The following is a 22648-nucleotide window of genomic DNA, read 5'->3' as shown; positions in this document are numbered from 1 at the left end:
TAGGACCTCTCTGACTGCTCAACATACTGAGTCCCAGAACGCCCACCATAAATCCATGCTGTCTCATCTCACTGGGGACCTCATGGCTGCTCCACGATTCTGATATACATGCTTGGTTAATTTTCCATCACATTCTCCCAGTGGCTTTCTTTAATTATTTACAGCCTCTGTGAGACCGTAACCCCGTGCCTTCCTGCCTTCCCTTTAGTTACCTGTTGTCTGTTATATCAGGGAAGATAGTAAGATCCCCCTAGGCCCAGGGGCTGCACCTTCCCTGCCCCCACCTCCTTTCCATCTTCACCTGCCGTTTCTCCTCTACCTCTTGCTCACAGGAAATGGTGTCTGTTTCCCTCCTGGATACCCTTGCGCTTGTCCAAAGATGTTCCTCTACCATTTTTTCTTTCCCCACACTCTCCTGACTTCTCAAGAAACTTCATTTAACAATGGGTCATTCTCTTGCCTGATGATTTCTGTAAATGTCTCCCTCTCTGTGGCACCTTCACTTCTGCTTATGAACACATTCAGCTTTTACTGTTAAAAAAAAAAAATGAAATGAAAGTGAAAACTAAAATTTTCTCTAGTCCACCATCCTTTCATTGCTCTGCTATATTTCTCAAAAAGAGAGGTTATATATCCTCACTTGTTTACTTGAGCACTAATTTCTCATAACTGCTTACTACCTTTCAACATGGCTTCTGCCCAACATGTGTTCTAATCATTTTTTAGCTTAAGAAAGTGAATTCTAAGAATGGACATCAAAACACAACCATACAGGGCTTCCCTGGTGGCGCAGTGGTTAAGAATCTGCCTGCCAATGCAGGGGACATGGGTTCGAGCCCTGGTCTTGGAGGATCCCACATGCCACGGAGCAACTAAGCCCGAGAGCCACAACTACTGAGCCTGCATGTCTGGAGCCTGTGCTCCGCAACGGGAGAGGCCACGACAGTGAGAGGCCCGCGCACCGCGATGAAGAGTGGCCCCCACTCACCACAACTGGAGAAAGCCCTCGCACAGAAACGAAGACCCAACACAGCCAAAAATAAATAAATAAATAAAATTTTAAAACAAACAAACAAACAAAAAAACACACAACCATACAAAATCTATGGGATGCAGCAAAAGCAGTTCTTAGAGGGAAGTTCATAGCAATACAGGCCTTCTTCAAAAAACAAGATAAATCTCAAATAAACAACCTAACCTAACACCTAAAATAATTGGAAAAAGAAGAACAAAAAAAACCTGAAGTCAGCAGAAGGTAGGACATAATAAAGATCAGAGAGGAAATAAATAAAATGAAGGTTAAAAAAATAGAAAAATATCAATAAAACCAAGCTAGTTCTTTGAAAGGCTAAGAATGGGTGCCAAACTCTGAAGCATGATGACTAGTTTTGAGTAAAGATTAACATCCAAATTAAACCATTACAAACATAGCAGTGTCCAGAAGTACTGTGTTTAAAGCTTATATAGTTAGAGAGGAGGATGGAAGAAAATGTAGGTAGGGAAATGAGGGGATAGAGAAAGGGAAAAAAATGGCATGGAATATGGGAAAAGAGTTGCAATGCTGTCTGAAGGTTACAGGGATGACTGCCTTTAAGAGTCCCATGTTGTTGATGTGCTTCAATGCCAAAGCTAGTAGTCATGGAAACCAAGCAAGTCCGTTGTGGATCCTGACACACTCTGCAGGCTGTCTCCCATCTTCTCCCAAGTGTTACCACATTGTTCCAGATTCTTAATACCTAGATGTTTGTAATCGTTGCCCAAATGGTGTCCCTGCCTTCAGGTTCTCTTCTCTTCCTCTCAAGTCACCCTCCGTGCAGATGCTAGTGTCTGATTTTCTTTGCATGTAGCAAGAACTAAGAAAATGTGAATGAATTAAATAATGAATGAATGAATGAAAAGAATTCTAAAGTTACATAATCACTATGGCCCTCACAAAGATTTTTTTAAGTGATGAATTATTTTTTTTTAAAACATATGCATAAAAAAAAATACTATTCTACCTGAGCCAAGAAGCCTTGGCAAGGGATGGGGGCTGGGGGTGGCAGTGGAGGTCATTTTCAGATCTATAAGACTGAAAAAAAAAGCCAACTTTTCTTAAAACTCAAACATTAAGGGGGGACTTGAAGCTGCAAACACACGCACACACACACATTTTCTAAAATTTAATTTGCTCAGTAGCGTTTTGTGGTCCACTCTTTACAGAAAACTAGAAATTATATGGAAGTAGATGTTTATTCACGTCATAAATGGTGAAAGCCTAACACATGGTGGTTGGATTGTAAGCAGCCAGTTAAAATACTAAAATGCCAATAATATCTGTGAATTCAGCTTGTTCCTGCTGCTAGGTGACAGACACCAATGTAGATCATCAATGATTTTTTAAAAATCACTTAATTCCCAAGTCTCGATTTCCCATAAGGTAAAAATGCATCAAAATTATGATTATTTTACAATGCATTTTTATTTTATTATTGAAATCATTTTCTCTACACAATTATTCTGTTGGGAAAAAAGCATGTTTATATTTTTATTACTATGCTTTCATTTATAATTTAGCAATTATGGTTTGTGTGAAGTGTATCCATTTAAGAATTGTTTAATTCTTCCTGTAGTGGCTCTGTCACTTTATTTTCATTTCTAGCAGATATTTGAAGTCGATATTTAGCTTTTAAATTCATTTAGAACAATCTCAACATAGTTTGAAAAAGACTCTTAGGAGCCAACCTGAGTTGGATAATTTAGAAAAAATTCAAAATGCTAAAATCACATGAAAAATCTTGTGAAATGGAAATGAAAATGAACCAAGCTTTTGCTTTTTCCTATGGGAAATAATCTTAACTTTATGAAAAAATGATATTGCCAGTGATGCTTCAGGTGACAGTTTCAGGAGAAGTTTTTTAAAAAGAATCTGTAAGGTATAAGAAGTCTTGACTACAAACAGAGAACGGTTCTGGTCAGTCTGAACTCAGTAATCAGCGAGGTCGCTGTTTACATCTGCTTATGATGAATTACTTCTTCAAGTTAGTAAAAAATCAGAGCCTCAGAATCGTCTTGGCAGCTGTGCAGCGCTTGACCCCCTTTGTGGTGACGAATTATGAGATGGCATTAACTGCAAAGTTTTCTTTTTCAAATAAGAAACTTTACCCCCTGTCCCTGCAGACTGTTATGGGTCAGCGAGCTTCAGTGGTGGGTCAGGAGGGGCTTTCGTTTTTATTGTGTGCTTCTCTCTGGAACCTTTACTTCAACTTTTGTTACTTGCAGAATTTGGGGTGATTTATTTTGTGAACCTTGTTTTCATCATTGTTGATAATAGTCAGACATTGTCTTTAACTCAGGATCACCATGTTTAAGACATGTGTTTTCTGTAAAGGGCCAGATAGTGAAGATGATAGTTTTTGTGGCCACATGGCCTCTGCATCAACTCTCAGGTCTACAGTTATAGTGAAAACACAGCTCTAAATAATACATAAACAAACATGTGTGGGTGTGGTCCAATAAAACTTTATTTACCAAAACATGCAGCAGGAAGAAAGACATCACGGTGTGCTGGCCCCTGATCTAAGGGAGTATCTTTGTGTGGGATCAGGTAGAGAAGAGCTTCAAAGGACTTCAGAAATCCCAGCCGCTCATGATGTATAATTCGTTAGGTTTCAGTGACTCAAAAAAATAAATATTACAATAAAATGATGTGCTATAGAAACCCAGATTTGCTTTCACTGGTTGCTTTTATAATAAGTCACAGTTTGTTGACTGAACAATTCCTTTAGTCAACAAGCATCTACTGACCAACAGTCTATCAGCAACAGGTATGCTATAAAGTATACTTAAGCCCTGATCCTAGGACCTACACGTTTGGAGAGAGGACATATCTCGGGCTTTCATATTAAAGAATAGGCTCTGAGATGATTTTTAGTTTTTCCCCACCACGCCAGCCTCTGACAGGTGCTGCAACATCCAACACTGATACCTCCTAACTCTGTCCAGGGGAAGGCGGACGCTGATTTTGAACTTTCTTGTGTTCTCATCCTGTCACTCCACTCAAAGAACTTTTGAAGTCAGTGTTCCTCTTGGCCTACTTTATCTTTACTTAAGAAAAAGAGATCCAAGATACTAGTGTACTGTGGCATACTTCTTTATTTTGAGGTTAGGGGAGGGTTGGGTTTCAATTCCTGTATCTCATTGCAGTAACAATCTGACCAACCATCACATTTCCCCTGGGGAGACAGCTGAGCTAGATAAATATATTTTAAAATCCACTCTTTAAAACATGCTTCTGGAGAAGAGGGATGAAAGGAAAGCAGTAGCAGCAATTCAAACACTCTTCCAGCCTACCCCTTAATTCTGCTCCAAAAAATTACTATACAGGTGTTTGGGGAACATTCCATTCATATTTCTAACAGAGTTCAAGCAATATTTCTAATCAAATTTAGTAACAACTTCTAACAGCTGGTTATATAATAAGAGTTACTGAAGTTCTAAGGTTTGAATTTGTGACCTGGTGGTATAAAAACTTATGCAGTGAGGAAAACAAATTATTTTTTTAAATTTGAAGAGGAGAATAATGACGATTTCATAGACTATGAATCTATGACACTAGAAGTCACAGTAATTCAGTAAACTACTTGAACTAGGAATTCCTTGGAAGATGTAGTAATTAACATTTTAAAACAGTAGGATTTACCGTACTTGGACTTTCTGTAACCAGTAACTTTTGTGACCATGATTACTGACAATTTAGGCCTTTTGTTTTGACCAAATATGTGTGCACCTTCCTAGGAAAATCTTCATAGTATTTCCAAGTTGAGACTTTCTATATTCACTTTATTCCATAGTAGCACGTTAAAATGTTTCAGAATTCTTCCACATTGGTAAGATACCATATGTAGTAAAGTATACACCCCATAAAACTACGATCAAAGTAAAACATTGAAGTTACCAGGTTCCAGCGTTCCTTAGAATACTAAGTCGTAACTTTTGTATATGAAAGCAAGCTTGTGCCTATGGGCACTGACTTTTAACAGATGAAGGTGGGGACATAGCTCAGTAGCTGTGCTGTTAAAATTGACTTCTGTGTAGGAATGATCGCACGTTTTTGATGTATTGGTGTCTAATGCCTTTGAACATGACTTAAGAGTCCAGCAATGACTATGCAAGGGAAAGGGAATTAGTATCGGCCATAGATTCAGCTCTGGCATTAAGCTGAAGTGCAATGTCCGTGGGTCCGAACGTGAGGTTGCAGTTTCTAACACAGCCTGGGATGTGCGGGAGGAGGATTCCGTGTGCTCCCCGAGGGGGAGATCTCACCCGGCTGCTGTGTCCTCCCCAGGATCTGTCACTGCGAAGGGGATGAGGAGAGTCCGCTCATCACGCCCTGCCGCTGCACGGGCACCCTGCGCTTCGTGCACCAGGCCTGCCTCCACCAGTGGATCAAGAGCTCTGACACGCGCTGCTGTGAGCTATGCAAGTACGACTTCATCATGGAGACCAAGCTCAAGCCCCTCCGCAAGGTAGGGTGTCGCCGGGACTGGTGTGAGAGAGACGGCCGACAAAGCAGGCGTTTTGTTCATTGAAGTATATAGTTGACGTCAGTAAAAATGTACAATGTTGTGTTAGTTTCAGGTGTACAGCAAAGTGATTCAGTTACACATACATATTAAAAACCCATTTCTTTCCGCAATAAGATTTTGCTAACATGCTAGTATCCGCTAAGAATACACGTCTTGGGTTGGGCTCAATATGTAAAATGCAGCCAAGTGTTTTCAGATAATCCTCCCTACTTCTGTTTTAGAGTCTAGGGCCTCTGATTTTTGTTTCACTCTTCAAAGTCAAAGAAAAGCATGTGCGTGTGTGTGTGTGTGTGTGTGTGTATGTGTGTGCATGTGTGCATGTGTGTGTGTGTGTGTGTGTGTGTGCAAAAATATACCTGTGGGTCATTGTAATTGAACTGATGAGAGCTGTGAGAACATTGTATTGATACTTACTGAAGTCAGTTCCCGAGAAGGTTAGATAATAGATCCCATAGATTAAACAATATGAACTCACCTAATTTCTTGAAAGCCAGGCATTAGGTAATGGAAGAGAATGATGTCTTCTGTAAGGCGTGGACTCTTTTCTGTGTTTGCCTTTATCTGGGGATTTGGTTTGATAGTTCACGTATTATTTTTATTTTTTCACGTATTATTTTTCCATATTGTGCATCAAGCTGCAAGAGAGAGGTAAGTATTTTTATCTATAAATTTAATCTTCAAATTTTTCATTTGTGTTATATTTTTCTAAGGAATGAAGGTAAGAATTGAGTTAAATATAAAGTTAGTATCTAAATCAATGCCGGCAGAGGATAGCTTGTAAAGGATGCAAACGAAAACAATGAACTTTATATACTTCATGCATGATAGCTGGGACCCTGGATTTTAGCATGTTAACTTATCTTTTTTTTTTTTTTTTAACATCTTTATTGAAGTATAATTGCCTTACAATGGTGTGTTAGCTTCTGCTTTATAACAAAGTGAATCAGTTATACATATACAATATGTTCCCATTTCTCTTCCCTCTTGCATCTCCCTCCCTCCCACCCTCCCCATCCCATCCCTCTAGGTGGTCACAAAGCACCGAGCTGATCTCCCTGTGCTATGCGGCTGCTTCCCACTAGTTATCTATTTTACATTTGGTAGTGTATATATGTCCATGACACTCTCTCACCCTGTCACATCTCACCCCACCCCCTCCCCATATCCTCAAGTCCATTCTCTAGTAGGTCTGTGTCTTTATTCCCGTCTTGCCACTAGGTTCTTCATGGCCTTTTTTTTTTTTTTTTTTTTTCCCTTAGATTCCGTATATATGTGTTAGCATACTGTATTTGTTTTTCTCTTTCTGACTTACTTCACTCTGTATGACAGACTCTAACTCCATCCACCTCATTACAAATACCTCCATTTCATTTCTTTTTATGGCTGAGTAATATTCCATTGTATATATGTGCCACATCTTCTTTATCCATTCATCTGTCGATGGACATTTAGATTGCTTCCATGTCCTGGCTATTGTAAATAGAGCTGCAATGAACATTTTGGTACATGACTCTTTTTGACCTATGGTTTTCTCAGGGTATATGCCCAGTAGTGGGATTGCTGGGTCGTATGGTAGTTCTATTTGTACTTTTTTAAGGAACCTCCATACTGTTCTCCATAGTGGCTGTATCAATTTACATTCCCACCAACAGTGCAAGAGTGTTCCCTTTCCTCCACACCCTCTCCAGCATTTATTGTTTCTAGATTTTTTGATGATGGCCATTCTGACCGGTGTGAGATGATATCTCATTGTAGTTTTGATTTGCATTTCTCTAATGATTAATGATGTTGAGCATTCTTTCATGTGTCTGTTGGCAATCTGTATATCTTCTTTGGAGAAATGTCTATTTAGGTCTTCGGCCCATTTTTGGATTGGGTTGTTCGTTTTTTTGTTATTGAGCTGCATGAGCTGCTTGTAAATCTTGGAGATTAATCCTTTGTCAGTTGCTTCATTTGCAAATATTTTCTCCCATTCTGATGGTTGTCTTTTGGTCTTGTTTATGGTTTCCTTTGCTGTGCAAAAGCTTTTAAGTTTCATTAGGTCCCATTTGTTTATTTGTGTTCTTATTTCCATTTCTCTGGGAGCTGGGTCAAAAAGAATCTTGCTGTGATGTATGTCATAGAGTGTTCTGCCTATGTTTTCTTCTAAGAGTTTGATAGTGTCTGCCCTTACACTTAGGTCTTTAATCCATTTTGAGTTTATTTTTGTGCATGGTGTCAGGGAGTGTTCTATTTTCATACTTTTACATGTACCTGTCCAATTTTCCCAGCACCACTTATTGAAGAGGCTGTCTTTTCTCCACTGTATATGCTTGCCTCCTTTATCAAAAATAAGGTGCCCATATGTGTGTGGGTTTATCTCTGGGCTTTCTATCCTGTTCCATTGATCTATATTTCTGTTTTTGTGCCAGTACCAAACTGTCTTGATTACTGAAGCTTTGTAATATAGTCTGAAGTCAGGGAGCCTGATTCCCCCAGCTCCATTTTTCGTTCTCAAGATTGCTTTGGCTATTCAGGGTCTTTTGTGTTTCCATACAAATTGTAAAATTTTTTGTTCTAGTTCTGTGAAAAATGCCAGTGGTAGTTTGATAGGGATTGCATTGAATCTGTAGATTGCTTTGGGTAGTAGAGTCATTTTCACAATGTTGATTCTTCCAATCCAGGAACATGGTATATCTCTCCATCTATTTGTATCATCTTTAATTTCTTTCATCAGTGTCTTATAATTTTCTGCATACAGGTCTTTTGTCTCCTTAGGTAGGTTTATTCCTAGATATTTTATTCTTTTTGTTGCAATGGTAAATGGGAGTGTTTTCTTAATTTCACTTTCAGATTTTTCGTCATTAGTGTATAGAAATGCAAGAGATTTCTGTGCATTAATTTTGTATCCTGCTACTTTACCAAATTCATTGATTAGCTCTAGGAGTTTTCTGGTAGCATCTTTAGGATTCTCTATGTATAGTATCATGTCATCTGCAAATACTGACAGCTTTACTTCTTCTTTTCCGATTTGGATTCCTTTTATTTCTTTGTCTTCTCTGATTGCTGTGGCTAACACTTCCAAAACTATGTTGAATAATAGTGGTGAGAGTGGGCAACCTTGTCTTGTTCCTGATCTTAGTGGAAATGGTTTCAGTTTTTCACCATTGAGGACAATGTTGGCTGTGGGTTTGTCATATATGGCCTTTATTATGTTGAGGAAAGTTCCCTCTATGCCTACTTTCTGCAGGGCTTTTATCATAAATGGGTGTTGAATTTTGTCGAAAGCTTTCTCTGCATCTATTGAGATGATCATATGGTTTTTCTCCTTCAATTTGTTAATATGGTGTATCACATTGATTGATTTACGTATATTGAAGAATCCTTGCATTCCTGGGATAAACCCCACTTGATCATGGTGTATGATCTTTTTAATGTGCTGTTGGATTCTGTTTGCTAGTATTTTGTTGAGGATTTTTGCATCTATGTTCATCAGTGATATTGGCCTGTAGTTTTCTTTCTTTGTGACATCTTTGTCTGGTTTTGGTATCAGGGTGATGGTGGCCTCGTAGAATGAGTTTGGGAGTGTCCCTCCCTCTGCAATATTTTGGAAGAGTTTGAGAAGGATAGGTGTTAGCTCTTCTCTAAATGTTTGATAGAATTCACCTGTGAAGCCATCTGGTCCTGGGCTTTTGTTTGTTGGAAGGTTTTTAATCACAGTTTCAATTTCAGTGCTTGTGATTGGTCTGTTCATATTTTCTATTTCTTCCTGGTTCAGTCTTGGCAGTTTGTGCATTTCTAAGAATCTATCCATTTCTTCCAGGTTGTCCATTTTATTGGCATAGAGTTACTTGTAGTAATCTCTCATGATCTTTTGTATTTCTGCAGTGTCAGTGGTTACTTCTCCTCTTTCATTTCTAATTCTATTGATCTGAGTCTTCTCCCTTTTTCTCTTGATGAGTCTGGCTAATGGTTTATCAATTTTGTTTATCTTCTCAAAGAACCAGCTTTTAGTTTCATTAGCATGTTAACTTATCTTTTAGCCTAACTGAAGCCTTACGTAGACGGATGCCTCAATTTCCAAAGGAGAGTATGGAGACTGCAACTTAAATAATGAATCTGCCTAGAGCTGCTTTTTCATTTAAATTTCATGCAAAGAAAAAGTGGATTAAGGTGATGGGTTCCAGGATGAGCAGAGATGTAAAGCAAACAAGAATATTCCAATAGACGTCTGACTGGTGGCTGGCCATTGCAAATCTTCATGAATTCTGTAAATTAGAGAGGGAGAACGACAGTCCCTGCTTTCGTGATAGCCTTGATTTTTCAAATCTGCCAGTGGTTTATAGATGTCAAAACTGGTGCATAAGACACCTTTGAGTTATGGATTTTTTTAACATGTGGGGTGACCTGAGTGCCAAAAGGTGACACTCTGATCCTCCCAAGTCCCAAAGAAATCGATGCCAGAAATAGAGATGGACCCTACCTCCTTGCCCTTTGCTTTATCCACTGAAGGGTGCTGTGTGCTCTCTGCAGCCGCTACATGACACACTGTGCTCTGTGATTCTGTAAATTTCTCTTCTTGCCCCGCAGGGAAGTACCAATTGTTTCATAACGTCTGTATAGTTCTCCATTTTTTTAACCTACATCTGTATAAAATTTTCATTTCAACTTTTCAAACATAGTATTTCAATATGAGAACAACAATCTAGGATAATAAAATATTCTAATTTTCTCTTCTTCATACTGTGTCCCCCTCCCGCATTTTTGTATCATAAACAGTACATGATGCAGTATGGACCTTGGAAGGTCTTCTACCTTCAGCTTTTCTAGAATCACCCCTGACTTACAGCTTTGATCCTTTCTTAGTATTCCATTCCCAATAAGTTACAATCCTTTCAAGAGAGCTTTTTTTTTCCTCTACCAACCTGTTTACAAACCAGAGAAAGACTATGAATACATCTATCTTTTTAATCTTAAACTCAGCCATAAAAAGGAACAAAATTGTGCCATTTGCAGAGACGTGGATAGACCTAGAGACTGTCATACAGAGTGAAGTAAGTCAAAAAGATAAAAACAAATACCGTATAATATCGCTTATATGTGGAATCTAGAAAAATGGCACAGATGAACTTATTTGCAAAGCAGAAATAGAGACACAGATGTAGAGAACAAACTTATGGATACCAAGGGGGGAAGGGGTGGTGGGATGAACTGGGAGATTGTGATTGACACATATACACAACTATGTATAAAACAGATAACCAATGAGAACCTACCGTATAGCACAGGGAACTCTACTCAGTCCTCTGTCATGACCTAAATGGGAATGAAATCCAAAAAAGAGTGGATATATGTATACGTATAACTAATTCACTTTGCTGCACAGCACAAACTAACACAGCATTGTAAAGCAACTATACTCCAATAAAAATTTAAAAAAATATGTATTGCAGCAACCTAGTGGGCACATCCTATCTGTTGATTAATGAAATACCCCAGTTTCTTTTCACAGACGTTTCCTTTGATTGGTCATAAGTATTGATGAAGGGCAGCATGTCAACATCCTTCATTTTTAATAGCATATATACCTACAGAGGATGTCAGAATCTAATCCAGAGGCTGCTTCCCAACAGCCCACAGATATGTTTTACTTGACCCACAGGGCTGAAAATTTGAATCTGTGATTATTTCATGTAAAATCCCATACATCTGTATTTATTTGAAAACCCCTGTATCTGGCTTGACAGGAACCACGTTTCCGTAAGACAACCACCAGTGTAGCTAGCGGGAGGCTGGCCCCTTTGTGAAGCTGTTTGCCCTCAAGGGCCCTGCATTTCTCCGTCCTCCCTCTTTCTGATCCTGAGGGATCTCCTCTCATTTGAGCATGAGATCTCAGTGATCTCTGAGCATCAGATCTCTCTGTGGCTCCGGTGTACAGATCTGAATTTTCAGCTCCTGGTCTAACATGGTCTAACACAGTCCTAGACGTAAGAAACATGCATGCTGTTCCTACCTCTATGATTTATGGGCTTTAAAAACCTAGAAAAGCGATTCCACACTTTCACTTTCTCCCTTAAAATTATGGGGCCCTGTGATAATACTTCAATGGCAGTATCTGAAATGACTTTTCAGATTTTGAAGTGATATGAACTATACAGACATGAGGCATATTTAAACGGTTCTGGATGGTTTATTTTCATGGCACTGAGATTCATCAACAGTTTTCTTTTGGTAGTTTTCAAGAGGTCATTAAGAATGACAGGTATAGCATTTAATTAGAATATATTCAAAGTACATCTAATTAATTGCTCTCAACTCAGTAATTCTATTACAGTTTATAACATTCTAAAGACCAACCACATGAAACAATTAATTTAGCTAATGATTCTGAATTTCTATCGTTAGCCAATGGAGGCAGGAGATTCTGTGGAGATGAAATGGTTTCTTGAAGTAGAAAGGTACAAATCTTCATAGTCTGACAAACCTTGGGACTTAATAGCCTCTAAAGACATCAGTGAAAGCTTACTTCATTAATTGCTGCTATTACTACACCAAAATCTAAGTTAGTGAATTCATCAAGGTATCCTAATGTTTCCAGAAGAAAATCTTTAAAGTCTAAATAAAAGCAAGGCCTTATTTGAGAAAAAGCAATTTTCATCACCTTTAAGTCAGTGGCTCAGCTACTTTTATAACACTCAGTAGAAGTCTCATTAATCTACTGAGTTACCAAGAATCAGAAATAATTCTCAGGGCCCAGAAAAGTCAAAAATATAGAAAACACAGCAACGACTAAGTGCAGTCTGGAACTGCATGCAATCTCAGTTAGGACGAGGAAACTAATCTGTTCTGAAGCTGAAGGACTGCATGGGGCTCAGATCTGAATCTCACTCCTGAATGGGAGAAACCAGCTACCGGACAGAAAGCTAAGCTTGTGAGGACAGAGAATACTCCTGACACTGTGTGTCCTTCCCTGAAAGAGTTCTGTACATGGTTTTCCATTTACAAACTATTTGACAAATAGATAATACAAAATATGCAAGCGCATGCATCAATTCCTTGTCTCATTTCTACAAGTAAAATGAGGCAGTGAATAAATTCAATTACCTTTGCTTTAGTAATGATTAGGTCAAACCATATGCACTTGTCATTTTTATAGATCAAAAGCAGTTGAAGATTGGAAAGTTCATAAATGTAAGTTCTGTAGAACTTATTATGCTAAATAAAAAGGAATAATCATTTTGATATTTTTAAATTTATTTTATTGGAGGACAGTCGATTTACAATGTTGCGTTAATTTTTGCTGTTCAGCAAAGTAATTCAGCTATACATGTATATACATATATATACATGTATATATATATTCTTATTCATATTCTTTTTCATATTCTTTTCCATTATGGTTTATCACAGGATATTGAATATAGTTCCCTGTGCAATACAGCATTTTTATATTTCTACATTTACACCATAGTGACTTACAACGCTTTAGCTGAAATACCTATTTTTAGAAAATAAAGAACTGTACTTAACAACTACCGTGCTATTTTTTTCCTTTCCTTAACTTGAGGTAGCATCCGTCCTTCAGACTAGCCAGGAGCCACTGCAAGTTGCCATAGCAGGTCAGCCATCCCAAGGGTGTTACTGATTCTCTGCTGAGCTGGAGCTCTTGCAGTTCGTAGCCTTAACATTGGACCAGGCAGGATGCAGTCAGATTCCTAGCCAGCAGCTTCTAGCACCCTATTCAATAATCATATATAATAATACAGACAGGGAATTCAAAATGCATCCTTTACTTATCATTACGGGTGATGTGCAGTTTCACTAATGCAACCACCACAGACTGAATTTTCTACCCTGTGCCAGGCATTTGGAATGTATTTCTCAATTAATTTCATCTCATTACAGCCCCATTGTGTGTAGGCACATGCAGCCCATTTTACAGATGAGCAAATGAGCCACTTGCTGTCTCACACTCCTGATTCCATAGCATGTGCTCGCTGCATGGCATCTCACTGCCATAAGCACTGGGAACCTTGCCCTTTTTTTTTTTTTTTTTAATAAATTTATTTATTTATTTTTTGGCTGCGTTGGGTCTTCGTTGCTGCGTGCGGGCTTTCTCTAGTTGCGGCGAGCAGGGGCTACTCTTTGTTTTGGTGCGCTGGCTTCTCATTGCAGTGGCTTCTCTTGTTGTGGAGCATAGGCTCTAGGCGTGTGGGCTTCAGTAGTTGTGGCACGTGGGCTCAGTAGTTGTGGCTCGCGGGCTCTAGAGCGCAGGCTCAGTAGTTGTGGTGCACAAGCTTAGTTGCTCCGCAGCATGTGGGATCTTCCCGGACCAGGGCTCAAACCCGTTTCCCCTGCATTGGCAGGCAGATTCTTAACCACTGCGCCACCAGGGAAGTCCGTGGGAACCTTGCCCTTTAAGCATCAAAACTTCAGTTTTCACTTAAACTATCTAGTGGAAATCTTTCAAATTAAAACTTTCTAAAATAAAATTGTTTCTAAAACCTTCCTTTTTTAATTTTGTTTTTATTGAAGTATAGTTGATTTACAATGTTGTGTTAGTTTCAGGTGCACAGCAAAGTGATTCAGTTATGTATATATATAAAACTGTTTCAGATTCTTTTCCCTTTTAGATTATAACAAAATATTGAGTATAATTCCCTGTGCTATCCAGTAGGTCCTTGTTGATTATCTATTTTATATACAGTAGTGTGTATCTGTTAATCCCAGACTCCTAATCTATCCCTCCCCCTTTCCCCTTTGGTAACCATAGTTTGTAAAACCTTCTTTTTTAAACATGCTGGTTTCACCCAATATATTTTCCCAATACTTAGTTACATCATTATATAAACATCAATTATTTTACAGGCTGACAACATTAACAGCATCGGCCATTTATCTTCACTCTGATTTGCCAGCCTACTGTGCTTTGCCAGCCCTTCTCTCTGCTTTTTGTTGTTTCTCTTTCTTCCTGCGCTCAGAGCATGTACTTCACTCCTCTGCCTCTCCAGTAGCCCTTATTCAACATATTGCATAGCTACTGCCTTTTCGCTTTAAACAACAGAAACAACAAAATCACAGTTATGGACTTGGGTCTATAAAAGGCTGAAGTCCGTTCTAGATGAACTTCTGCACGGTCCTCTTTGATCCTCGGCAGGGGTTTTAGCAAGCGTGTTGTGCTGACATCGGTCTAGTGCTGTTGGAGATTTCCACAGCATCCGTCTTAATTCTCAGTTTTACTCGAATTACCTGGGATTACATGATAAGAAAGCCCTCCGCAAACGAACTTTTGATGTCTCCAGGCTGTTCCCTTATAGTCAGCGCCCAGCTCTTGGGAGCAGGTTTGCTATTTCATTTCTTCACAGACGTGAAAGCCTGGAAGCAATGAAAATCTCTGCCCTAGTACAGGGCCAGACAGAGCTTCCTTTATACCACTTGCAGAACATCCATACTTATAATTTGCGATGCACGCTCATTCAACCCTCTTCTTGCTGAGTTTCAGTTCCGTTATTATATGAGCCCTCAGTGATTTAGAATACTCTTAGGAAGTGATTCCGGTTTCAAACTCACAGTCTCCAAATGATCCAGGAAGTTTTCCACACAGATTTCTCACCGTCCAGTGGTGGCGTTGTCTCCAGCCCGGCACTTCCCTTACCCTCCAAGGGCTTTATTCTGTGAGAAGGAGGGGCCAGCAGGCTCCTAACTGCTTTCTGTGGGAAGGGAGAGAGTGAGTAAACCACCAGATAACAGAAAGAAGATCATTGAAAGAGAAGTAGTTCAATTCAATTGGAGCATTATCTTCTCTACTAAAACATTTTTCTTGGTTTTTGTTGTTGTTATTTGTTTTATTGCCTTACCCTCATGCTCTCGATTGAACTACAATTGATATTTCGATTAAAATAATATTCCAGGGTGAGTAGATAACAATCCCGACATGTCTGTGTCAGATAATCATGAGATGGAAAATACAAGCATCTCGCATATTTTTCTGATAGGTACCTGGGAATTATCACATGGCCTCATCCTTTTGTCTTTTGAGGAAACACTCGCAGGTCAATTAGTCTGTAAAATTTCAAAAACAGAGAAACAACTGTGTAGTCAACTGGGCTCAATAATATAGAATAATTGGTTCAAAATAGAAATATTCTTCTCTGGGGAGCAGATCTTCTTCTTTTGTGAAGCTTGCATCCATAAAGAGGCCTCCCCCTAGGCAGAGTGGACCCCACAGCCACAGCCAGCTGTGTTCTGAATGGTTCTTCTGGAAAGGGGCCAATGGGCCCAGTTCACTCATTCACTCAACTCCCTGTAGGATCTACCACGTCTCAGTGGTGCTCAGTAGAGAACCAGATAGAAAACCACTGCTCTTAGAGGGCCTAGAGTCCCCTGCAAGAAGGATGGAAAAGGATGAATAACTTACAATAAGGTGTAATAAATTTGAAAAGCATGGTAGTTGGTGGGTAGTGATGTGGGAATCAAGAATTTTCTGTGGGAACGGGAACGGTCATTCAGAGAGAGCAAGCCACCGTATATTTGGTCTTTATTGTGAGACCATCATATCAAGAGGGGTTTTTTTTGCAGTAACTATAGACACATAGCAAAGTGTCTCTTCTCTTTTGTTCTCCATGCTTCCCATAACCTGGGGTAATCAAGAAGGTATTAGTTACCAGTTGGACATCTGGGAAAACAGAGCAGAATTTGCTAGGTCTCCCAAAGGAGACATAAGTAAACTATCCCTGAATGATCATTGTTGGCTGGAACATTTCTCTTCAGTACTTCCTTATTAGAAGTCCCAATTGTATACTAATTTAGTTCAGTTTCTCTCTTTGAACATTATCCCTTGAAGAATATAACTTCACTGGGTTGGTTAGAACGTTACCTGCTGTTAGTATTCTAGATATGAAAAGAAACACTTAACTTACATTATATTCTTTACTGAAGTCTTTAACTGGACACAGTGCCCCCAGCTTGGGAGAACCTATTTTTCTTTTGCCAAGGATAAGGGACACACAGAATGGAACTTCTTTTATATACTGTGTATTTTGATATTTGAAATGTAAACTATGGTTAAAATGATGGAATCAGTGTTGCAATGATCCATATGGAAAGCATAAAAGCATCAAATTAGAATGTGCAAAAGCAGATGCACATCTGCGTGCACACACACACACACACACACACACACACACACACACACACAGTTACAAATAAAGCTTTCCCCAAAGCATCATCTTATGACGGAGGGTTTTTTATGGGAAAGAGGTATGTATATATTTTTTTAACATCTTTTATTGGAGTATAATTGCTTTACATTGTTGTGTTAGTTTGTGCTGTATAACAAAGTGAATCAGCTATACGTATACTTATATCCCCATATCCCCTCCTTCTTGCATCTCCCTCCCACCCTCCCTAACCCACCCCTCTAGGTGGTCACACAGCACCGAGCTGATCTCCCTGTGCTATGCGGCTGCTTCCCACTAGCTCTCGGTTTTATGTTTGGTAGTGTATATATGTCCATGCTACTCTCTCACTTCGTCCCGGCTTACCCTTCTCCCTCCCTGTGTCCTCAAGTCCATTCTTTACGTCTGCATCTGTCTTTATTCCTGTCCTGCCCCTAGGTTCATCAGAACCTTTTTTTTTTTTTTAGATTCCATATATATGTGTTAGCATACGGTATTTGTGTTTCTCGGAAAGAGGTATATTTATATTTGTCTTGCACTTTCATTTTTCTTAAGACGGTGGAATGATTATAAAATTACTTTCATATTTAAATTTTCCTCCAACTAAACATTTTTCTCTCTTGGCTGGGATTTTTTTCTTAATTCATTGCTCAAATCTTGGCATAAAGCATAAGAAAAGATTTTCCCTAATTTTCTGGTTTAATATTTTGAAACATAAGGCACTGGGAATCAACCTGGCCTTTTGAAAAACGATTTAAACCAAGTCAAATTCCTTTTCTATTGGATTGACAAGTAAGAGAGAAATGAAGGAGACTTTGGTACGATCTATCTGGGAGGATGGTGTCGAGCCCCACCTCGCCCATCAGCATGCGTGTGTGATGCTGTGAACATTATCATGAGGTCAGTGGCTGGAAGATTCCACTCTAAAAGAGGACCAATCCCTCACAAGCCAGCTTCCTTCCGATTTTCTACTCTTGTCTCCCTGGTACCGTCAAGTGGCTCCTCTTTCTTGCTTCCCACATAGATACACCACAGCCTCTTCATACCATGCTGTCACCCTGCATATGAACGCTTTGCCCCAAATTAGGCTGATTTACCCCAGCCCGATATGGCAGGACCTGCCCCTGTGAAATGTACAGCGTGAAACATTATAAAAAGTGGGGAAAGTGGGTCAGGAGGCAGAGAGGTTGGGCAATCCGTACCCCATTCTCTCTCTCGGAGAGGCAAGCTATTCTCCCCTAAGGGAGGTCCCTCCACACGGAGACCTGAAGCAAAGGGAAGAGGTTTCCCTGGAAGACAGCAGCTTGCATTGTCGCTTGCATCATAGGGATCTTCCTCCAGGGGACCTCACACTCCCAAAACACAGAGACCCCTACAGTCAGGAATGAGTCATACGTTTAAATCCTCTTAACTGAAATATACAGAGAGGAGTTACAGTAAATTTAAAAAGACAAATAATCCATTCAAATAGTAAAGGAAAGAGCTACAAGTCAGAAGATCAGATTTTTTTTTAATATGTGATTCTTTTTTTTAAGATTTACTTACTACTTATCTATTTATTTTATTTATTTTTGGCTGCGTTGGGTCTTCGTTGTGGCGCATGGGGCTCTTCGTTGTGGTGCGCGGGCTTCTCTCTGGTTGTGGAGTGCGGGTTTTCTCTTCTCTAGTTGTGGCGCGCAGGCTCCAGGGCGTGTGGGCTCCGTAGTTTGTGGCATGTGGGCTCTAATTCAGGTGCAGGAGCTCAGTAGTTGTGGCACATGGGGCTTAGTTGCCCCGCGGCATGCGGGATCTTTTAGTTCCCTGACCAGGGATCGAACCGGTGTCCCCTGCATGGTAAGGTGGATTCTTTACCACTGGACCTAATGTGTGTGCTTTCTCAATCTTGTTACCCTTTAGATCAAACCATGGTGGGAAAAACAAGACACACTCTCTCCACATTCAAAAAAGAAAGCCAGTGAAAAGCATGACTAAAGGAAGACAGGGAAGAAGAAAGGGAGAGGGAAGAGGAGAAAGAAAGAAGCAGAGAGAGGAAAGGGTAGTGTATGGGGCGCTGAGTACCCGAGGCGTCCTGGGAGGTGACTGGAAGCTAGAGGGTCCAGGCCACACTCTTCTTTTTTTTTTTTTTTATTAACATTTTTATCCATTTTCATTTGTAGGCACATATGTTTCTTTTAAATTAAGGTTATGGTTTATGTATAGCAAAGGGTACAACTCTTGTACAGATCAATTTTATATATAGATATGTCAGATACAGAACATTGGCATAAACATTTTAGCATCTCAGTATTGATTACATATTACAAATTGCTTTCCAGGAAGTCTTTTTTCTTATAAGATGTAAACAGGTCGTTAAAAACTAAAAAAAAGTCAAGCAAATTCAAATGGTTCTTGACAGCAAGCTTCCGCTGCATGGAAGACTCCTGGCCCTAAGAAAAGAGGCAGGCTGGGCTGAAAGTCATCTTCTCTTTGCACAACTAAGAAAACCAGTGTAGACTGAAGGGTTAGTTGAATCCAAGAAAGATTTTGTTTTCTTGAAGGCTAGTGTTTCTGTAAACGTAGAGCCAGTTTAATGCAAAAGTTGATATTTTGATGAAGTATTTCTACCAATAAGCAAAGCTAACAAATTTTTGAGCTAGATCTTTTCTGCCTCCAGGAAATGACTTATCTCCCAAGAGACTGATAATCTCCTACTAGACTCTGCATAAATAAGACCACACCATAGATAAGGGCCAACTGTGTCTGAAGGACCACACTGAGAGGGTTCCAGGAATGCCCAGTCCTGATACACTACTTCCACTTTCATTCAGTCAGTCAACAAACATTTACTGAGCATCTGCTATGTGCCAGTCAATGTCCCTGGTAGTAAGATTAGAGTGATGAACAAGCAAAGTCCTCTGATCCCAGAGAATTTACATTCTTGTGAAGTGGGGATGAAGGCTGAGAGTTTGAAAATGAGTTAGTCAAAATATTTTGAAGTAGACTTAAAAACTATATGGGAGATATTTTTAGTAACTCTGGGCAGGGTTAATAAAATTCCAGCTATTACATTATAATCAAAAGGAAGTTTATGGGACTTTTTAGGTATTATGAATCCTCAATTTCACAACTACCTCTCTGTTCCATTAGCAGAACAATTTAATAAAGAAAATTAAATGAAAAGGTTGTTGAGTGAGTGAGGAACCAAAGCTGGGAAGATACACAAAGACAACCCTGCTCAAGTTGGCTGAGAAAAATTACCCCATGTCTGTGGAAAGCTGCTCAGTCCCACAGAGAATTCACTTTCTATTGGGAGCCAGGCAGGTAAGATAAATGAATGAAGCAGCCTGGTTTTGGGAGGATAAATGGCAAATAAGCCAATACCGGTCAGGTGATAAGGAATGGCAGAGACTGTGGCACTCTCAAATAGACACGCCTGCTCTAAACAGAGCAATCAACAGTAGTTGATTGTTGCCAAGTCAACTGCTTTTCCAGATGAAGCCACAATTCTGGATTTAGCTTAATCTCTTCTGATTTTTAAAAAACAATCGTAACTAATCAAACTCAAAATCTATTCGGGCAAAGCAAAACAGATCTGAAGGCTAGATTCAGCCCCCAGACCAAGAGTCTATGACCTCTGCAGGGTAGAAATGCCTATCTGTCTTTGCAAATATCTCCCCAGTGGAGTAGGGCGTGATGCAGTGAAAAGAACCTGGGCTGAGTGTGGGGGACAGCGGAAGTCAAACCCCAAGTAGCCACCCTGTGGCTATAGGTGCATCCTGTGACCTGAGATGGGATCTGTCAAATTGAAGGAGGAAGGAGGAAGGGTGGCAGTAATATTGATATCTACTTTGCCAACTTTTCAGTTTGTATTGAGGAATAAAATGATGTAAGTACAAGTCCTTTGTCAGCAGTAAAGTCCCACAAAGTGACGGTGTTATTATCTTCCCCAGTTTCCCATCACCCGATGCTCTAGCAAATTCACTTTTCCACTCTTACTAAATCAGCATTCAGCATTGAATTCACTGGAAGGCCATTAAGAGAGTAGCGTGCACATTTTCAAAGAACTATTTCTAAAGCACTGGTTGATTATAGGCGTACACGCATTGATTAATTTGTTCAGTGGTTCGAGGTGTTTAGTCATCCACATAAGAGTTATGTTGGTTTAAGCTTGCAACTTAGTTTATCTATAAAGAATTTGCTGAGCAAATTAATAATGTAAGCAAGGTGAAGGCAGGAAAATCATTAACATACTGAAAACTTCTAAGGAGTTCATAAAAATGTTCAAGAAAATAATTAGCCTTGCCTGGCATATTTGACCAAAATTTATTTCGTGTTTACTTTCTAAAGGGTGACCGCTAAGTGTACTGCGCAGTCATTTGCATACGAGCACCTGACGTAGTTGTTAATCATTTTTATTGATGCATTGAAATATTTCTTTTAAAAACTTCTGTTACAAAGTAACCCAATAGCATGGTTATTTTTCTTTTTTTCTACCTGACTGTGTAATGATTAGGGCTTGAGCCCTGGAGTCAGCCCGCCAGTGGTCGCACCTTGAAAGGAGTCATTGTAGCTTTAGAGCTTTGGGCAAGTTACTCAATTTCTCCATGCCTGTATTTCCTCATGTGTAAAAGGGAGATAATAAAAGTGTGTACCACCTGATATGGTTGTTAGGCGGTCTGAATGAGATAATACATGAAAAGCACTCAGCACTGCATCTGGAACATGATGAGAATAAATATTAACTATTAGTATATGTAAATTTTAAGTGACTTTAATTTCAACTTCTCAGCCTTGTTTATGGTCCTAGAATTTTTAAGTAAGAAGTGTCTTTTAAAATTGTAACTGGTTTCCAAAGCTGTTTAAAGCAGTAGAACTCCCCTCCTTTTTTAATGTAATTCTATTTAGAATTCAAAAATATAAAAGAGGTAAGAGGACACAGGGTAAACGGAGACACTACAGCGTGACTCGGGAGTGGCCCCCTGATTGACAGTGGCATTTCCCAGGGATCAGCAAAGCCATGGCACGCTCGCTGAAGCCACACAGCCTAGCCTGGAACAGGTTAGGGTGTAGGAAGGTGGGTTCCAAAAGATCATAGACACAGATTGGATGCTTGACTTCAACTCCTAGCTTTGATGAGCTAGTACCAATGATTTGGTTCAAGAACCGGGCTGTTGGGCTTCCCTGGTGGCACAGTGGTTGAGAATCTGCCTTCCGGTGCAGGGGACACGGGTTCGAGCCCTAGTCCAGGAGGATCCCACATGCCGCGGAGCAACTGGGCCCGTGAGCCACAACTACTGAGCCTGCACGTCTGGAGCGTGTGCTCCGCAACAAGAGAGGCCGCGATAGTGAGAGGCCCGCACACCGCGATGAAGAGTGGCCCCCGCTCGCCGCAACTGGAGAGAGACTTCGCGCAGAGGCGAAGACCCAACACAGCTAAAAAAAATAAATAAAATAAATTTATAAAAAAAAAAAGAACCAGGGCGTCAAGTAGAAGAAACAGCAGTGGAAAAACTCAGCAACAGGCTTTGCCAGGAGCATCAAACCATACCATTTCAGTGAAGGGGAGACCCCGTACCCACTGCTGCTGCAAACACTTGTCCTGGGGGTCCCGATGCTTCTGCACCTGATTCACCTGAGCCTCTGGCACTGAGCAACCCTGAGCAGAGGTGCCTCCTCTTGGCGTTCATAGTGGAATTCTTAGCATTATGATGCCCGAGAAACATGTCTGGAGTCTCTGGTCTTTCTTGGGCACAGTTCCCTGAGACATTCAGAGACCAATTTGTACAACTGTTTGCCTTTCCTGGAGAAGATGATCCCAACAGCCTAGGTATGTATCTCTTCCTCTGGGTGCCCTGGCAGGGGAAGGCTGGCCGGCGCTGGTCTTCTTCTGCCTTAGACACACAGTTCTTGAGGAAGGTCTGTGTCCAAGCCCTGATGTCACCAAGC

At 40.0% G+C, this 22648-nt stretch overlaps 1 protein-coding gene across 4 annotated transcripts in view; it reads left to right on the top strand.

The window, feature by feature from the left end:
- Positions 1-22648, top strand: part of MARCHF1 (membrane associated ring-CH-type finger 1) — an 859229-nt gene that overhangs the window by 792347 nt on the left and 44234 nt on the right. For all 4 annotated transcript variants that reach the window (XM_082461847.1, XM_082461846.1, XM_082461848.1 and 1 more), the window contains one exon: positions 5327-5507. In XM_082461847.1, the coding sequence (XP_082317973.1) occupies positions 5327-5507 (181 nt within the window). The remainder of the gene's footprint in view (positions 1-5326; positions 5508-22648) is intronic.

Source organism: Balaenoptera physalus (assembly GCF_965194825.1).
Source record: "Balaenoptera physalus genome assembly, chromosome: 5".
NCBI lineage: Eukaryota > Metazoa > Chordata > Mammalia > Artiodactyla > Balaenopteridae > Balaenoptera > Balaenoptera physalus.
This window is presented reverse-complemented; position numbering and strand designations above follow the sequence as displayed.